Consider the following 17,423-nt stretch of genomic DNA (forward strand, 5'->3'; position numbering starts at 1 on the left):
CCTGATGGATGCTGCTAACAGAACAGAACAGAACAGACAACTTTGTGAGGTTCTGTCTCTGTTCCTGTCGTCGCCTACAGGAGACGGGCTGTTTTGAATTCAAACGTCTTTGCTGCTGGAGAATTGCGTCTGAACACCTCTCTGGGTCGGCCCCGCCCTGGAGGCTTCTGGGTTTGTGAGCCGTGACACCGGTGGCCTCCTCTGGTTGCCCAGGGAGACAGGGGGTGTGGCCTCAGAATATCCAGAAGTGAGCGTTCTGCCGTTAAAGAAAAAACGGCTGTTGATCTACCTCCAGGGAACTGCTGCTCTGGTGTGGGCACTCAGGCGACCCTTTTCTCCTCTGTCCCGAGCCCCAGAGTCAGCACTGAGCGGCCGCAGTTTGTGCTGGGTCCACACCCCTTAAGAGATCCCCCAAGAATCAGAACTCTTGGGGGATGGGCCCCCAGACCCGGATTGGGAGTGGGGCGGGGGGAAGCTAGAGTTTCATTCAGTTTCACGCAATACTATGGTCAGGGGAGGGCTCCTGCACTGCACCGCAGGGAAGTGCTGCCAAGGCTTGATTTCCCCTCAGCAGAGTGCCCTCTCCTCGCTCACGTATCCCAGAGTCAGCGCTGACCTGACGCAGCTCAGGCACTGTGCACTCCCCTCGAGAAATCACCCAAGGAGCCGAACTCCGGAGGGATAGGCCCTCAGACCCCGAGTGAGAGTAGGGGCTCTCAGCTCTCAGCGGGGAGGCCAGAGTCTTATTCAGTCTTGTGCCCGGGGAGGGCTCCTGCACTGCACTGCAGGGAAGTGCCGCCAAGGCTTGATTTCCCCTCAGCGGAGTGCCCTCTCCTCGTTCACGTATCCCAGAGTCAGCGCTGACCTGACGCAGCTCAGGCACTGTGCACTCCCCTCGAGAAATCACCCAAGGAGCCGAACTCCTGGGGGATAGGCCCTCAGACCCCGAGTGAGAGTAGGGGTTCTCAGCTCTCAGCGGGGAGGCCAGAGTCTTATTCAGTCTTGGGCCCCGTATGCCCGGGGAGGGTTGGTGCACTGCACCGCAGGGAAGTGCCGCGAGGCGTGACTCCCCCTCAGCCCGGTGCCCTCTCCTCACTCGGCGCGCCTCAGAGTCAATGCTGACCAGTCGCAACTCGGGGACTGTCCACTCCCCTTGAGAAATTACCCAAGGATCCGAAGTCCTGGGGGACAGGCCTCCAGACCTCAGTGGGCGGGAGGGGAGCGCCTGGGATTCAGGGTTGCCGGCAAAGGATTCCCAAAGTTTTATTCAGCCCTATGTCCGGCAGGAGAACGCCACGGCACCCCAGTAGGGGAGGTAGGTCCAGTTTTTAGAAGGTCTCTCCCGTGGAGTGTAGTGGGAGGGCCTTTAATTTCTGCCCGCTTGTTCAATTGTGGGGCTCCAGAGCCGGTCTCATGGGGGAGGGGGACTCCCGTCCGCTTGGTGGTGGATTTTGTACCTTTTGTTTGCGTCCTTGTGATCACAACTTGCCTCAGCGGTGTTGATGTGCGTTCTTCAGCCTTCTCTCTTGGTGAGGCTCAAGTCCACCAGGATAGTTACTAAATTCCTGTCCCTTAACTCTCCTTCTGGACGGGAGCCTTTGTTGAAAGCTGGCTTCAGTCCGCCATCTTGTCTCCCTCCCCCATTTGCAGTATTTAAATAATTAGTATTGTTAAGGTATCCATCCTACCCCAAATTATGTACAATATAAGCTTGATCAAAATGCTGATGACATTTTTTGCAGAAATAGAAAAAAAGTCCAAAAATTTGTTTGGAGTCACAAAAGACCACAAATAGCTAAAGCAATCCTGAGCAAAAACGGACATAATTGCAGATATCATATTAGCAGACTTCAAAATACACTACAAAGCTATGGTAAATAAAAGAGTATGGTACTAGCATAAAAACAGACATACACACCAATGAAACAGAATAGAGAATCTAGAAATAAATTGGCACTTTTGTAGCCTACTCATTTTTGACAAAGATACTAAGGAAATACATTGGGGAAAGGGCTGTCTTTTGATAAATAATACTGGCAAAACTGCATATCCATGTCCAGAAGAATAAAACTAGATCCCTATATCTCACCATTTGCAAAGGAAAAATCAAAATGGATTAAAGACTTAAATGTAAGACCTGAAAATAAGAAGACATTAGGAAAATGCTTCAGGACCTCCATCTAGGCAAAGATTTTTTTGGGTCAGACATCAAAAGTGTAGACAACAAAGACAAAAATAGATAGATGAAGTTATATCAAGCTGAAGTGCTTCTGTGCAACAAATCAAACAACAGCATGAAGAGAACCTACAGAATGGGAAAAATATTTGCAAACTATCTGACAAGATGATAAAGAAGTAAAATATATAATGAACTCAATTCAATAGCAAAAAGAATCTGATTAAAAAAAATGGCAAGTGATCTGAATAGACATCACAAAAGAATACACAGTAGCCGAGAAACAGGGAAAGAAGCACAGCATCACTTATCATTAGAAAAATGCAAATTAAAACCACAATGAGATATCATCTCTCCCTACTATATCAGAAAGAAAAAACATACCAAATATTGGCGAGGATGAAGAGAAAGGGGAACTCTAGCACATTATTTCTAGGAATATAAATTAGTACAGCCACACTGGAAAAGAGTATGGAGATTCCTTAAAAACCTAAAAGTAGGTCTGCTGCATGATCCAGCATTCCCACTGCTGGGTATGTATCCAGAAGAAAGGAAATCAGTATATCAGAGATACCTGCATGTTCATGTTTATCACAGCACTATTTGAAGTACCATATATGGAAGCAATCTAGATGTCCATTGAGAGATGAATGGAGATGAAGAAAATTTGGGGAGTGTATACACAATGGAATATGATTCAGCCATAAAAAGAATGAAATTCTGTCATTTGAAGCAACTTGGATGATACTGTGTGAACATAATGTTAAGTGATAAAAGCCACGTAGAGAAAGGCAAAGATTGCATATTCCCTCTTGTATGTGGGAGCTAAGAAAGGTTGGTCTCAGGAAAGCAGAGAATAGGGTCATGGTACCAGAGGTTGGTAGAGAGGAGGGGAGATGAAGTGAGGTTTGTTAATATATATACAAAACTGCATTCAAATAGAATAAAGTTTAGTGTTCAATAGCACAATAGGTTGATGATGATTAACAATAAATTATTGTGTACTTCAAAATAGCTAAAGAAACTATGGAATGTTCCCAACATAAAGAAATGATAAATGTTTGAGGTGTTGAGTATTGTAATTACCATTATGTGCATATGTAATCCTAATAAAATATTGTATGCGTGTGTCAAAATACCTTATGTATACCATAAATACGTACAATTATTTTGTATCAAAAATTTGTAAAAGAATATATGCAATAAATTGTTAATTGTACTCACCCTGTGATTTTGATAAAACACCAGATTTTTTGGGGTCAGACATACATCATTTCTCCTATCTATCTATACTTTTGTGTCCATTGACCTCTGTACTGCATTTAATTTTGAAGATAAAACACTTATTTGGGGGATCTAGTCTCCATGTTGTAAAATGTAGCTTTTATTTTTCAACTTCTCAAATATAAAACAGAATCATTTTATTAACTTAAAGCAGAACAAATCTGTATTCCAGAATGTCTGGAATGAAAGCTTCTAATTCCAACTAAGGAGTAGTCAGCTAATGAGAAATGTGAATTTTAGAACAATATTTAAATTTGAAATCTGATTGTTAAAAGGCATATTGAAAAATTAATTTAGAGAATACTGCATTACAGAGATTTCTGATAAACAACTCACAGGTTTAAGAACTGTGATAAGGCAGGTGGTGGCTCATGCCTGTGATCTTAGGGCTTTGGAAGGCTGAGGTGGTAGGATTGCTTGAGACCAGGAGCTGAGGTTGCAGTGAGCTGTGATTAAGTCACTGCACCCAATTCAAGAAGATAGAGTGAAAGAAGAAAACTGTGATGAAACTTAAAAAATCTCTGAATCTGACTTTCACATTCTTCTCAACCAGTTTCTTGCTTTAGCTAAGCATTTTTCATTCAATATCGTTTACATAATTTTAATGTTTTTCTTCCTTTTTCTCATTTCTCTTTTGCCAATTAGAGGGATTCCAATTATAGGCATTTAGTTTATTGTACAAACTTTCTTTTTCAGTGTTTTATCTATATTTTCTCATTGTACATGGAGTTTTATGTCATTTGTTAATTTTTTATTTTTTCTTGCTAAGTAATAGCATAATCCCTTTTCTTATGAGAAAAGTAAATGAAAATGAAAGAGAGAAACTTACATGGAAGGTGACATGGCTTTCTGCTGTAGAGTCACTAAAGGACTACCAGGTGAATTCTGGAGTAACTCAGAGTCCTCATATTTTTAAATGAAAGTTATGTAATATGTGGATGCTATTAGTGGAAATACAGTTAAGATCTGAAAGATATCTATGCATATTAAAAGATAGTATCAAACTGTGGAATACTAAATTAAATTATTAAAATAAGATTAGAAATGAAAGTAACCTATATATTGGGTGAAAGGTGACTTAATATCATAGACAGGTTTTGATCACAGTGTTCCCTGGTATAGAATGTAAAGATGCAAAGACTTTTGCGATTTGTCACTAATTTAATTGCCTTGATAATTTCAGGGTATCCACTGCTGTCAGCCGGAATAGAAGACATAGAAGATGCCAAACAACAAGAATCTGCCCTGCTGACAAAGTGGCAAAGGGTTATGGGCATTAACTATGAAATAGTGGTAGGTTAGCTTGCCTCCCTGATTTCCTAACTCGTAACTGTATTTGAGCAGGAAGTTCATGGCAGTGGTAAAGGCAGTCATCAGAAGAGTACCAGAGAAGTATTAAATGTCCAAAGCTTTTTTTTTTTTTTTTTTAATTTTTGAAATTTTTAATCTAGTCACAGCTTTCCTATAAGGACCTAAATTTGGTGATGCAGGTATTAAAAAGATTTTTAAGTTGGACAATGTTGTATAGAAACTAAGGAGCTGAAGTAAAGGGATGAAAGTTTTAGAACTCGTATTTTATCAATATTTTAATACTTGTGGTATTCATATAAACAGTGTAGACACAAGTTTCTTGATTCCTAAACTTTCATTTGTAAAAAGAATCAAATAGAATGACAGTTGCCTTTAAACTTTAAAAACAAATTATTATGACCTATTCACATAATTATAAAGGATTCTTTCCCACTCCTTTATCACATTTCTATATTTATGTTCTTTAAGAGGTTAATTCTGCATACTTATTTCATAGCACTTAATTATTAATAAACAAATTATTAATAAACTATTTATGTTTATTAATAATTTGTATATCTAGCATAGTGATCCCCAAAAGAAGGCTAAATTATTAATCTTTAGATACATAGGAGCAAATTTTAGGGATTTCAAAAGGAAAAATAAAATAGTATATTGGGGGAGGTGCCTGTGGCTCAAGGAGTAGGGCGCTGGCCCCATATACCAGAGGAGGCCGGTTCAAATCTGGCCCCGGCCCAAAACTGCAAAAATAGTATATTGGGTGGAATTTTTCATATTTCTTAAAATATTAACTATATGTGTCTGGATTAGAAAAGAAACACAACAGATAATGACTTACTGTATTAACACATAGTACTTATCAAGTGCTTTGTTTTCATTTCATCCTCATGACCTCATATCTTTTTTTTTTTTTTACATTTAAGATGATTAACAGTCAAATAAGAATTAAGTGCACCTGTAATTACCATTGTACATTGAGTCAAAAAATACAAAAACATTCCAACCTTAAAGTGCTTAATTTAACATGAAAAGAAAGTTTAGGGATTCCTTTTATTGGGTAGAATTAATGTGATTGGCATGCAGAAGTGGGACTGTAGTTCTTCAGGTCATAATTGAATAATGAAGTAGACACGTTAGCCATTTTATCACATATAGCTTTTAATTGGCCTTTGTGCACATGCTTTCTTGGTGGCATTCCTAGTAGTCTTTCAAGGGCAGAAGTGAAAAATGACTTACTGGAGTAAGGTAATCCTTCACTGTGGTTTTAGTTTTCATTACCCAGGTAACTAATGATGTTGAGCAGTTTTCCATGTTTATTGTCCAACTGTCTATCTTTTTTTTGAAAGCTTCTATTTACATCTTTTGCCCACTTTCTAATGGGGCTGTTTTTTTTCTTGATTCACTTGAGTTCTTTGTAAATACTGGTTATTAGGCCTGTATCAGATGTATAGCTTGCAAATATTTTCTGCCATTCTGGAGGTCATCTATTTGCTGTGTTGATTGTTTTCGTGGCTGTGCAGAATCTTTTTAATTTGATGAAGCTCCACTTGCTTATTCTTGTTATTTTCTATGATTGCCACTGGGGCCTTAGTCATAAATTCTTTGCCTAGGCCAGTATCTAGAAGACTTTTTCCGATTTTTTTTCTAGAATTCTTATGGTTCATGTTGTACATTTAAATATGTTATCTCTGGAATTAATTTTTTTGAGTGGTGAGAAATGTGGATCTGGTTTCAATCTTATACATGTGGCCATCCGATTTTCCCAGTACCATTTATTCAATTGTGATTCTTTTCGGCAGTGTATATTTTTGTCTGTTTGGTCAAAGATCAGTTGGCTGTAGTTGGTGGTTTTATGTTTGAGTTCTCTTTTCTGTCCCATTGTTCCATTTCTCTATTTTTGTGCCAATACTGTGATGTTTTGGTTAGCATAGCCTTGTAGTATAGTTTGCAGTCTTGTAAAGTGATCCCTCCAGATTTGACTTTTTTGCTTGAGATTGCTTTGGCTATGCAAATTCTTTCTGGTTCCAAAAGAAGCATAGACGTATTTTCTGTAGCTCTGTGAAATATGATGTTGACATTCTGAAGGGATTGCATTGAATCTGGTAAATCTCTTTGGGTAGTACAGACATCTCAACAATGTTAATTCTGTGGATCTGTGACCACGATGTGTTTTTCCGTTTGTTTGTGTCCTCTGTGATTTCTTTCCTCAGTGTTTTATAGTTCTTTTTATAGAGACCTTTCACCTCCTTGCTTAAGATAATATATTGCTAGGTATTTTATTTTCTTTATAACTATTGTAATGGTATTGAATCTTTGATTTGACTCTCAATCTATCATTGGTGCATAGAAATGCTATTGATTTGTGTACATTGATTTTGTAATCCAAGTGTTTGATGAATTTCTTTATTAATTTTGGGAGTCTCTTTGTGGAATCTTTGTGGCTTTCTAAATATAAGATCATATTGTTAGCAAAAAATGATAGTTTGATTTCCTCTTTCCTCATCTGAATACACTTTATTTATTTCACTTGCCTGATTCCTCTACCTAGGACTTACAGCACTATGTTGAATAGAAGTGATGACAGTGGGTACCCTTGCCTTGTTCCAGTTCTTAGTGGCAATGCTTTTAACTTTTCATTTAGTATGATGTTGGCTGTGAGCTTTTCATATGTGGCTTTTATAATTTTGAGACATGTTCTTTCTATGCTTACTTTATTAGAGGTTTTTTATCCTTAAAGGATGCTTAATTTTGTCAAACACTTTTTCTATATCTATTGAGACGATTGTATGGTCTTTGTTTTTGTTTTGTTTTTCCTTCTGTTTATGTGGTGAATCACATTTACTGATTTATGTGTGTTGAATCGTCTTTGCATCCCTGGGATGAAGCTCACTTGATCATGGTGGATTATTTTTTTTGAGGTGCCATTGAATTCAATTTGCTAGTTTATTGAGGATTTTTACATCTACATTCATAAGGAATATTAATGTGTAATTTTTGTGTGTGTGTGTTGTGTACTTTCCTAGCTTTGGTATTAAGGTGATAGTAAATTGTAGAATGATTATTTTTTGGGGGAGGGTATTCCCTCCTTTGTGTTATGGAATAATTTCTGCAGTTTAGGTACCAGTTCTGCTTTGTAAGTATGTTTAAATTCGGCTGTGAATCTATCTGGTCCAAGGCTTTGTTGCTGTTGCAAGATTTTTAATCACCGCTTCAGTCCTGCTGCTTATTGTTGGTCTGTTTTAGGATTCTGATGCTTCCTGATTGAGTCTTGGGAGGATGTATGTTTCCAAGTATTTGACCATTTCCTCTGTGATTTCTAGAGATTTTTTTAGTGCTTACAGTTGACTTTTTGGATCTGTGGTATCAATTGTAATATTTTCCTTTTCATTTATGCTTGAGCTCATTTGAGTCCTTTTTCTTCTATTCCTGGCTAGTCTATCACTTTTATCTTTTTAAAGAAACAACTTTTTGTTTTATTGATCCTTTGTATATTTTTTGTTTTCTATTTGTTTAGCTCTGCTCTGACCTATTTCTTTTTTTTTATTTTGGCTTTGTCTTTGGTTTGCCTTTCCTAGTTCCTTGAGAAATGTCTTCAGATGTTAATTTGTGATCTTTTGTCTTTTCCATGTAGATTTTTAAGGCTATGAATTTTAAAACCATTGTTGTTCTTCAGTACACTGTGAGATCAGGAGTGTAGCTCTAGACTGCTTAGCTTCAAAGCTCTTTTCTGCTGTGTTACTCTGGTTAAGGTAACCTCTCTAAATCTCATGTTCCTAATTTGGCAACAAGAAAAGAAGTCATTACCTGTTTATGAGAAGCAAATGAGATCTTACAATGGCTGCTTCCTATTCATTTTGTGTTAGTTCAAGAAACCAAAAGACAGCAGTACTCTTTCAATGGCAAAGCTACAAAGTTTTCATTTTATGAGAGAGTTGACCATTTTTAGGTGAACATAAAGTGTGCGTGAGCAGAAAAAAAGGAAGAGTAATAGAACTGTAATTTTTCTCTTTTCAGGTGGCCCATGTGAACAAATTTAGTGAGAACAGTGGGTTGGGGATAAGTCTGGAAGCAACAGTGGGACATCATTTTATCCGTTCTGTTCTACCAGAAGGTCCTGTTGGACACAGTGGGAAGCTTTTCAGCGGAGACGAGCTATTGGAAGTAAGGATTTATGCTGTTCTTTCTCATTCTTAAATAAGACTCAGAAAGGACTGCAGGGGGCTTAATGTGGTGAATAAGTAAGTTCTTATTTTAAATTTCCTCTCCTAGGAGTTCTTAAGATCTGCTAATAAAAATTGCCCAAAACAGAAATTCCACACCGCCACTTCAGATAGAATTCCATGCTGTTGTTTTTATTAGGTCCAGAGAATTATAAAATTGCTCTTTGCTCTTTTAAAATGTTCAAATATTTATTCAATTTTGAGAATACATTTATATGTTCTCAAATTGTAGAGAATGCACAGATAAACAATGTATTATCTCCTTACTGTCCCATTTACCTTCTTATCAAACTTTGCTAGGGAACTTACTAGTGTATTTGTTTCTGTGTAACCTGCCAGTATTTTAAATTCATAAGTAAGTTTAAATATATACTTTCCCCTTACTTTTTATAACATGCTACCATACCCTACATGCCATTCCCATTTTGACACTTAATAATTATATAAAATGTCAATTTTTATAAACTTTTTTTCTTCCCCTTCATCTTGTGGGGCTATTTTTATTACTTCTCCCTTTTCCAAAGTCTTACACTGGCAGATCAAATAAGAGTTAAAGCTAATAGTTTCCCTGTCAGGGTTTCAACTCCAGCAAACTCTAAACTTGCACATAAGTTGTTCTAGATGGTACTTCATGGATCTAACTGTAGGTAACAAGCACAATACGGTGATAATCACCATTGTAAAATTTATGTTTATTTAATAATAAATTATATTTAGAAGAATATTCATTTTATGAAATGTTATTTTTCCTTGGACAATATATCTTTTTCCACAGGTAAATAGCATAACTTTGCTTGGGGAAAATCACCAAGATGTGGTGAATATCTTGAAAGAACTGCCTATAGAAGTGACGATGGTGTGTTGTCGTCGCACTGTGCCACCCACCACCCAGTCAGAATTGGAGAGCCTGGACTTATGTGATATTGAGCTAACAGAAAAGGTATCAGATTTACAGACATGAGGCTAATCAGAATATATAATGGAAAGGCGAAATGATATTTAAAAATTTTTTAGCCTTTTAAAAATATAATATTTGATATCTTCATATAGCCTATGGTTTATGAGATATAGACCGTGGAGTCAGACCTGTGTTTGAATCAGACTTTATACTACCTCTGAAAACTTGGTCATTCATCTTTTGTAACTTCAGTTTTCTGCTGTTTATTTTATTTATTTATTTATTTATTTATTTTGTGGTTTTTGGCCGGGGCTGGGTTTGAACCCGCCACCTCCGGCATATGGGACCAGCACCCTACCCCTTTGAGCCACAGGTGCTGCCCGGTTTTCTGCTGTTTAAAATGTGAGTTATGATGTCTGTCTCAAAGAGTTGCTCTGAAGGTTAAATAAGGAGATTAGTAATGTTAGGTATTACTGCACACTATGTACTTGTATAATTTTCATGCAATATTCCTATTAAGTAGATGTGTATTTGCATAAAAGGAAACTGACATTTAAGTAGTGGTGCGTATATACACATACATATGGTACATATGTGGTAAAAGATACTATTATATAATCTACTTAGCTCGGTGCTAGGCACACGGTGCTTAGTGAATGGCTAAAATCGGACATAGCACTTGGTATGTATAAGTCTTATTTATTTCTACATATACATTTAAAATATGAGAAATTTTAGCTCATAATGCTACATGTCAGGTAATTATCTGTGACATTCAGAAACTCCCATTTTGCTTTTACTTATTCTTTTCCATTCAGATCAAAATGTTAAGAAATGGAGCTAATCAGCTTTTCTGGGATACATAATATCTAATGTTTAGCTTTGGGCCTTGTATATTCGGTAGTCTAATCAAATCTCATTTAAGGTGTAAATGAAAAATGGGGTTAGAATTTGATTCACATTACACTGAAGGAATCACAACAATGGAATAACTTTAAAACTTTGAAAACTTAAATAAAATTAAAACTTAATTTATTTTGAAAAATAAAATGATAGTTTAATATTCACATAGGTGCTTAGAATAGGCTAGAACAAGAAACATAATTGAAAATTGTATAGTATTCCAAGGATAGCACCATTTAATCCATATGTATTTTTACATGGTATATGTAAATGGGATTACAATAAAACAGGTGGATGTAGTTTTCATCTGTGGTCCTATGCTATGCAGTAATTGATAAAAAGCAAGATAGTATACAAACTAGAATTTCATTGTAATCAATTCTTTCTTTAATTTGATGTTTAACAAAATTGAATTAACCTGTATTCACTTTAATTTACTTTTACTGAAAGAAGCTAACATTTAGAGTATCTGTTTCTGTGTCAGATGCTTTATAAATGTTACCTCATGTAATTCTCAGAAAAATCTATGAGATGGGTTTCTATAAAGCCCAGATTAAGAATATTGCTCAATGCAGTGCAAGTTTTAAGTCACAGAAACAGGCTTCAAACTGGGATAAAAATAATTTCAAATTTTATGTTTTGCCACTGTGTATGTTAACTTACTAATGAAATAGTCATTTGTACAAGGCATAGCACTTTTATACATCCATTTTCTCTTGAATTAATATTATTATCATAAAAGTTCTTTTAATATCAAAATAGCTTTACAATTTTTTTTCTGATAATAATGGTGATGCAGACTCTGACAAAAAATTGATAATCACCCACAGTCCTGCTGCTGAGATATAAACATTGTCAAAGTAGAGCTTTAACTATATTATTTTTAATATTTGTTACAACTTGGGTATTTCTTCCTCTTTCACAACTTTCAGTAGTTATGATCTTAATTTTAAAGGTTGCAAGATAAGCTGTTGCTGCTCTTATTTGAGAATGTTTTGTCTTGGCTAGTTGTTGGGAATCTTCTTTTTCCTTATAGCATTGGTAAGTGTATCTGCTAATCTATTGCCTCTGAAATAAGAGCTGTCTTATCTGTTATCCAGCCTCATGTAGATCTAGGTGAATTCATCGGGTCCTCAGAGACAGAGGATCCAGTGCTGGCAATGACTTATGTGGGTCAGAATACCGAGGAGATTCAAGAACCTTTGGCCATGTGGGAGGCTGGCATTCAGTACATAGAGCTGGAGAAGGGAAGCAAAGGACTTGGTTTTAGCATTTTAGATTATCAGGTAAATATATCCTAACTTTTAACAAATTTTTTAAAAGATGGCATATCACAGATGATATTTTATAGTCATCAAAGACATGTTCTTTTCTTAGAAGTCAATCTTTCAAAATAGCAATTTATACAATTTATTGATTATCATAAATTATCATGAATTCAAATTTAACATTGAATTCATTGAACTATTTTATATTTTAGTTCTTGGAAATTTGAAGAATATGGAGAGTACATTTTAAGAATGCTATAGAAATATAATGGGTTTTTTTGTTATTTGAGTGTAGGTTTATATTTTTATTTCCATGTTTTTATATTTTAATGGTAAATCATAAAGAATGAGATGTTTATTTCTTTGATCTATGTGAATGTTAAATTTATAATTGTATTATACATTCTGGCATTCCAGTCATTTGAGTAATTTTATGACTGTGCTTAATTTGATCAGTGGTGGCAGTGGCCTGTGTCTTGCATTGTGCTCGTAGGGAATAAATGAGAAAATGCTAAATCCCATCTGATAGAGTGCAGCTATTGGTTCTTATTAATACTGAACCAGAATGCCATCTCAGATGACTCCAGGGAGTTGCGTTCACTGGGCCAGTTCTGGAGCCTTGTTCCAATATGAAAGTCACTGTGTACCTGAAAACACTGCAGCATCACACACCATATGGTTTCTCTTAAAAGGACAGGTCCTACTTTCAGTGTACTCGTATCTAGTGGTGAGTTGATGTTCCACATAGTAACATCCTATTTAGCAAATGCTGTTGTTAATAATTAATATAATCAACATCTGTCCTTGAATGATAGTTATACAGTTTGACAACTTACCAAAAATTAAAATTATAATTTTAAAGCTATCTGTACAATTTAAAATATGTTGTCAGGAACATTAGCAATTGAGGTTGTTGTTGTTACATTACAGGTGAACTCTTTTTTTATTTTAGGTTTCAGATTAATATGAGAGTATAAACCATTAGTTGACACGTTTATATTTGTTAAGTAAGGTCCTTGTTGTAGTTGTGCCCCTCACCCAGGAGGTGTGCCACATACCCTTATATTGTGCGCATCAGGTGAGAGCACCCCACCCCCCTCACCTCTTCTCCTTTTCCTTTATCTCCCTCCTCCCCAGCTTCAATGAAACTGAGTTTTTCTCTTGTTTTGGCATGTATTAGTTTGTCTACTGGCTTCATAATAGTATTGAATATATTGGATATTTGCTTTTCCATTGTTGTAATACTTTACTAAAGAGTAAAATTGTACAGGTTAATAAAAAGGATGTAAAGTCTCCGTTTTTATGGCTGAATAGTATTCCATGCTACACATACACCACAGTTTATTAATACATTCATGGGTTGATGGGCACTTGGGTTGATTCCACATTGTGGTGATTGTAAATCGATTTGCAGTAAACAATCTAATGAAATATCCTCACAATGAAATGATTCTTTTTCTTCTGGGTAGATACCTAGTAACGGGATTGTAGTGTCACATAGAAGGTCTAATTTGAGTTGAGGATTCTCCATACTTCTTTCCAAAGAGGCTGTATTAGTTTGTAGTCCCACCAGCAGTGTAAAAGTGTAGGTGAACTGTTTTTTAATCTCTCTAAAATAGAGATGACCTCTGCCTAGATAATTCATAGACATTTTGTATGAATTTTTTTCATGAATTTTATTTAAGACACTTTGAAACACCCACCCCTTATGATTTAGAAGGAAAAAGCTTTGTAAAGCACTTTTTTTCTATAAAAATGAGCTACTTCTCTTTCTTTCTCTGTTTTGTCAGGATCCAGTTGATCCAGCAAGCACTGTGATTGTAATTCGTTCTTTGGTGCCTGGAGGTGTTGCTGAAAAGGATGGAAGACTTCTTCCTGGAGATAGGCTCATGTTTGTCAATGACATTAACTTGGAAAACAGCAGTCTCGAGGAAGCTGTAGAAGCCCTGAAGGGAGCACCATCAGGAACTGTGAGGATAGGCGTTGCTAAGCCTTTGCCTGTAAGAATTCAGATTTTACTGTTTTCTTTTCATATTTACAAAGAAAATGACTCATGACTTAACTTTTAGCCTAATATTTTCTTGAGTTTGAGTCATGACTTTTGTTACTTTTTATCAGCATGATTATTGGCTTCATGGAAATAAAGATTTAATTTTTATAATATTTTATAAAAATAAAGGAAAGAAAACAAGCTAGGAAGTTCAGGAGTAAATTTATAACTTACTGCTATATGGTTCACTTATAACTTTTTTTATTTAGTAATGAGGTCGTGAATAGTGCAGAGTCAAATATTTCTCAAGAACTATAGCTTTAAAGTAATATACCAATGTAGTGGCATATTAGAAAAATCAATAGCCTCAACAACTAACAATCTTTAATCACAGTGGCATAAAGTAGAGTCTCTGCCAGAGTGGCTCAACTTCCTGGATTCAGTTGAATCAAACACATTTGTCTAATTACTGCAGAATAGGAAATTAAAGTTTCAAAATGGGTTTGTCAGTTTGTGGCTCTTCTCCTAGGAGGGAATAGCTTTAATATCATTAATTCCTGCAATATTAGAAACAATTAATGAATTTATGTTTCTTAAAACATTGTTTGGGCGGCGCCTGTGGCTCAGTGGGTTCGATGCTGGCCCCATATACTGTGGGTGGCAGGTTCAAACCCGGCCCCGGCTAAATTGCAACAAAAAAGTAGCTGGGCGTTGTGGTGGGTGCCTGTGGTCCCAGCTACTCAGGAGGCTGAGGCAAGAGAATCGCCTGAGCCCAGGAGTTGGAGGTTGCTGTGAGCTGTGTGATGCCCCGGCACTCTATGATGCCCCCGGCACTCTATGAAGGGTAGATAAAGTGAGACTCTATCTCTAAAAAAATACATATATATGTTTATTAGATGTTATAATTGCAACATGGCACTTATCACTCTGCATTGTAATTAAATATTAGAGACATTCTCAATATTTGAGTTTTTTTCCAATATACAAATATAATTTTAAATGAAAAGGCCAGTATACATTCTCTTAAGACAGGGCAAACACAAATATATTTGCATGAATAGCAATATGGATTTGTTGATTTTTATGAAAGGATTTGTCTTAAACAGTAAGGTTGGTTAATATAGTTTAAATGTTAATTAAATTATTCATGTATCCCTTTTTAGTCCATAAAGAATTTCAATGTCCTGTGAAAACATTTATGAAAAAAGAAAAAGGGAGGGAGAGAAGAATGAAGCATGTGATAATCCATCCTAAAATCAAACCAGTATTGTAGAAATCAGTCATAAAAAATGTAAACATAAAGTTAGGCAATCATGGGCATTACCTTTGGACCATACATTTCTTGGTCTATTAGGGAGAAACGGTAAATGTGACTCAATTTATATACTTTTACAGCCCTTCACTAGAAACCATGCCAGTTGTTCAGAAGCAGAACCTTTCTATTTTTCCTAGCTATTCCAAAATCAATTTCTGTTTTGATAATATTTGATATTTCTAATTCACCATGCATTGCAACATATGATAAGTATCTATTACCTAGAGTGAAATTTAATAACTCTCAAACTTCACTCTATGAAAGAGAGGTACATATGATACTTGTTATGAATGTATTTCAGATACAGGGTGATGTAAGTACAACAGTTACCTAAACATTTTAGCTCATTTTATCTGACAGTGGAAGGTATGATTAAAGTTAGAATATAATAGTTCAGGACTGCAATTTACACAGACTGTGTACATATAGAAAATTTTTTTTACATGTATAAGCCACGCTAAATTAAGAGACTTTACCACAGAGTTCTGTAATATTCCTTATTAAGTAAATCATATTTAAAATATTTTAGTAAAGCATTACAGAGAGAAATTGATCCTTTATAATTTCATGTTCTTTTGCAACTTCTTTTATTTCTTAACACCTAATAGGGGCTCATTTCTATATTAGAAAGCAATTATTTGGCCAGAATATTTAGTAGCTAAAAATACCCGGATGATTATTATAATATAAAAAAATTGTTGATTTGTATAATGTTGTATAAGAAGATGAATGAAAAATTTAGTAGACAGGGGATCTCATCTAATGGATGATGTTCATATTACAATAAATATCCTCATTGGATCTTACCAAATAAAGATGTCAAATATGAATATTTATTAGATTTTATAATTATGAATCAATGTTAAAGTAATATGTTATCATTTGAAAACTTTCCCATTTTTTCTCAGGTCTTCTCACTTTTCCTCCCCTTACTGTTACTTCCCCCATTCCTTTCCTCTTTGCTGTTTTCTCTTTTCCATGAACTGGTCCTCAAAAACACCCTTTTTCCTGCAGCTTTCACCAGAAGAAGGTTATGTTTCTGCTAAGGAGGATTCCTTTCTGTACCCACCACACTCACGGGAGGATGAAGAGTTGGCTGACAAAGCCCTCTTTAGGGCTGACTTGGCTCTGGTTAGTGGCTGTGATTTATCAAACTTTACTTTAGAACTTGTATGTCTTTCTTTTCTTTTTAAAATATTCTAAAGTCTTGTTACATTCTGTGTTCATTATGTTTGGGAAACATGTTCTCTACAACTCAAACATTTCTCACAATTGAAGATGGGAAGAAAAGTCATAATAAATGTGAAAAATATTTGTTGGATTGTGGGGAAAATTCAGTTAGCATTGTATGGCACCACTTGTTTGTTTTAATTTCATACGTAGATATCTCTAGGCATTTTTGAGGGGCTGGGTTACAGAGTCTCACTCCGTTGCCCTGGGTATAGTGCTCTGGCATCATAGTTCACAACAACCTCAAATTCCTGGGCTCGAGTGATCCTCTTGCCTCAGCCTCCCAAGTAGCTGGGAGGCACCAGCCACAATGCCCAGCTAGTTTTTCCTATTTTTAGAAGAGACAGGGTCTTGCTCTTGCTCAGGCTGCTCTTGAACTCCTGAGCTCAAGGGTTCCTCCTGCCTCTGCTTCCCAGAGTGCTAGGATTACAAGCATAAGCCACTGCCTGGCCCTCTAGGCATTTTTTAACTGTTTTTAGTATGCAGTCATAAATCAGTATTTTGGCTACCTTTTAATGAGTTGCAGGCATATTTTTTCCTCAGATTTGAATAGTGTGACAATCGTATAAATTGGTAAAATAATTAAGAACATTAAAATTTCCAGGAAAGGTAAAACTATGTTTTTTAAAAAAGATATATGTATAGTATGTAAATAGATTGATTTACTAGAATATTTTAAATTAAAATTTTATTTCTGATTGATATTTTAAAAAGTATGGCCACGCTACCCTAAAGAACCTTTCTGGTAGAGGAGACAAAGCTATGTCAGTAATTTGAGGATAAAACTAAATACCAGACATAAATATGCATGCAACATTTACATAAAAT

At 35.9% G+C, this 17,423-nt stretch overlaps 1 protein-coding gene across 14 annotated transcripts in view; it reads left to right on the top strand.

The window, feature by feature from the left end:
* MPDZ (multiple PDZ domain crumbs cell polarity complex component) overlaps positions 1-17,423 on the top strand; it is a 198,717-nt gene that overhangs the window by 91,679 nt on the left and 89,615 nt on the right. For all 14 annotated transcript variants that reach the window (XM_053572517.1, XM_053572552.1, XM_053572529.1 and 11 more), the window contains exons 13-18: positions 4,644-4,753; positions 8,786-8,932; positions 9,767-9,931; positions 11,893-12,078; positions 13,851-14,060; positions 16,380-16,496. In XM_053572517.1, the coding sequence (XP_053428492.1) occupies positions 4,644-4,753; positions 8,786-8,932; positions 9,767-9,931; positions 11,893-12,078; positions 13,851-14,060; positions 16,380-16,496 (935 nt within the window). The remainder of the gene's footprint in view (positions 1-4,643; positions 4,754-8,785; positions 8,933-9,766; positions 9,932-11,892; positions 12,079-13,850; positions 14,061-16,379; positions 16,497-17,423) is intronic.

Source organism: Nycticebus coucang, chromosome 2, assembly GCF_027406575.1.
Source record: "Nycticebus coucang isolate mNycCou1 chromosome 2, mNycCou1.pri, whole genome shotgun sequence".
In the NCBI taxonomy this organism is placed as follows: Eukaryota; Metazoa; Chordata; class Mammalia; order Primates; family Lorisidae; genus Nycticebus; species Nycticebus coucang.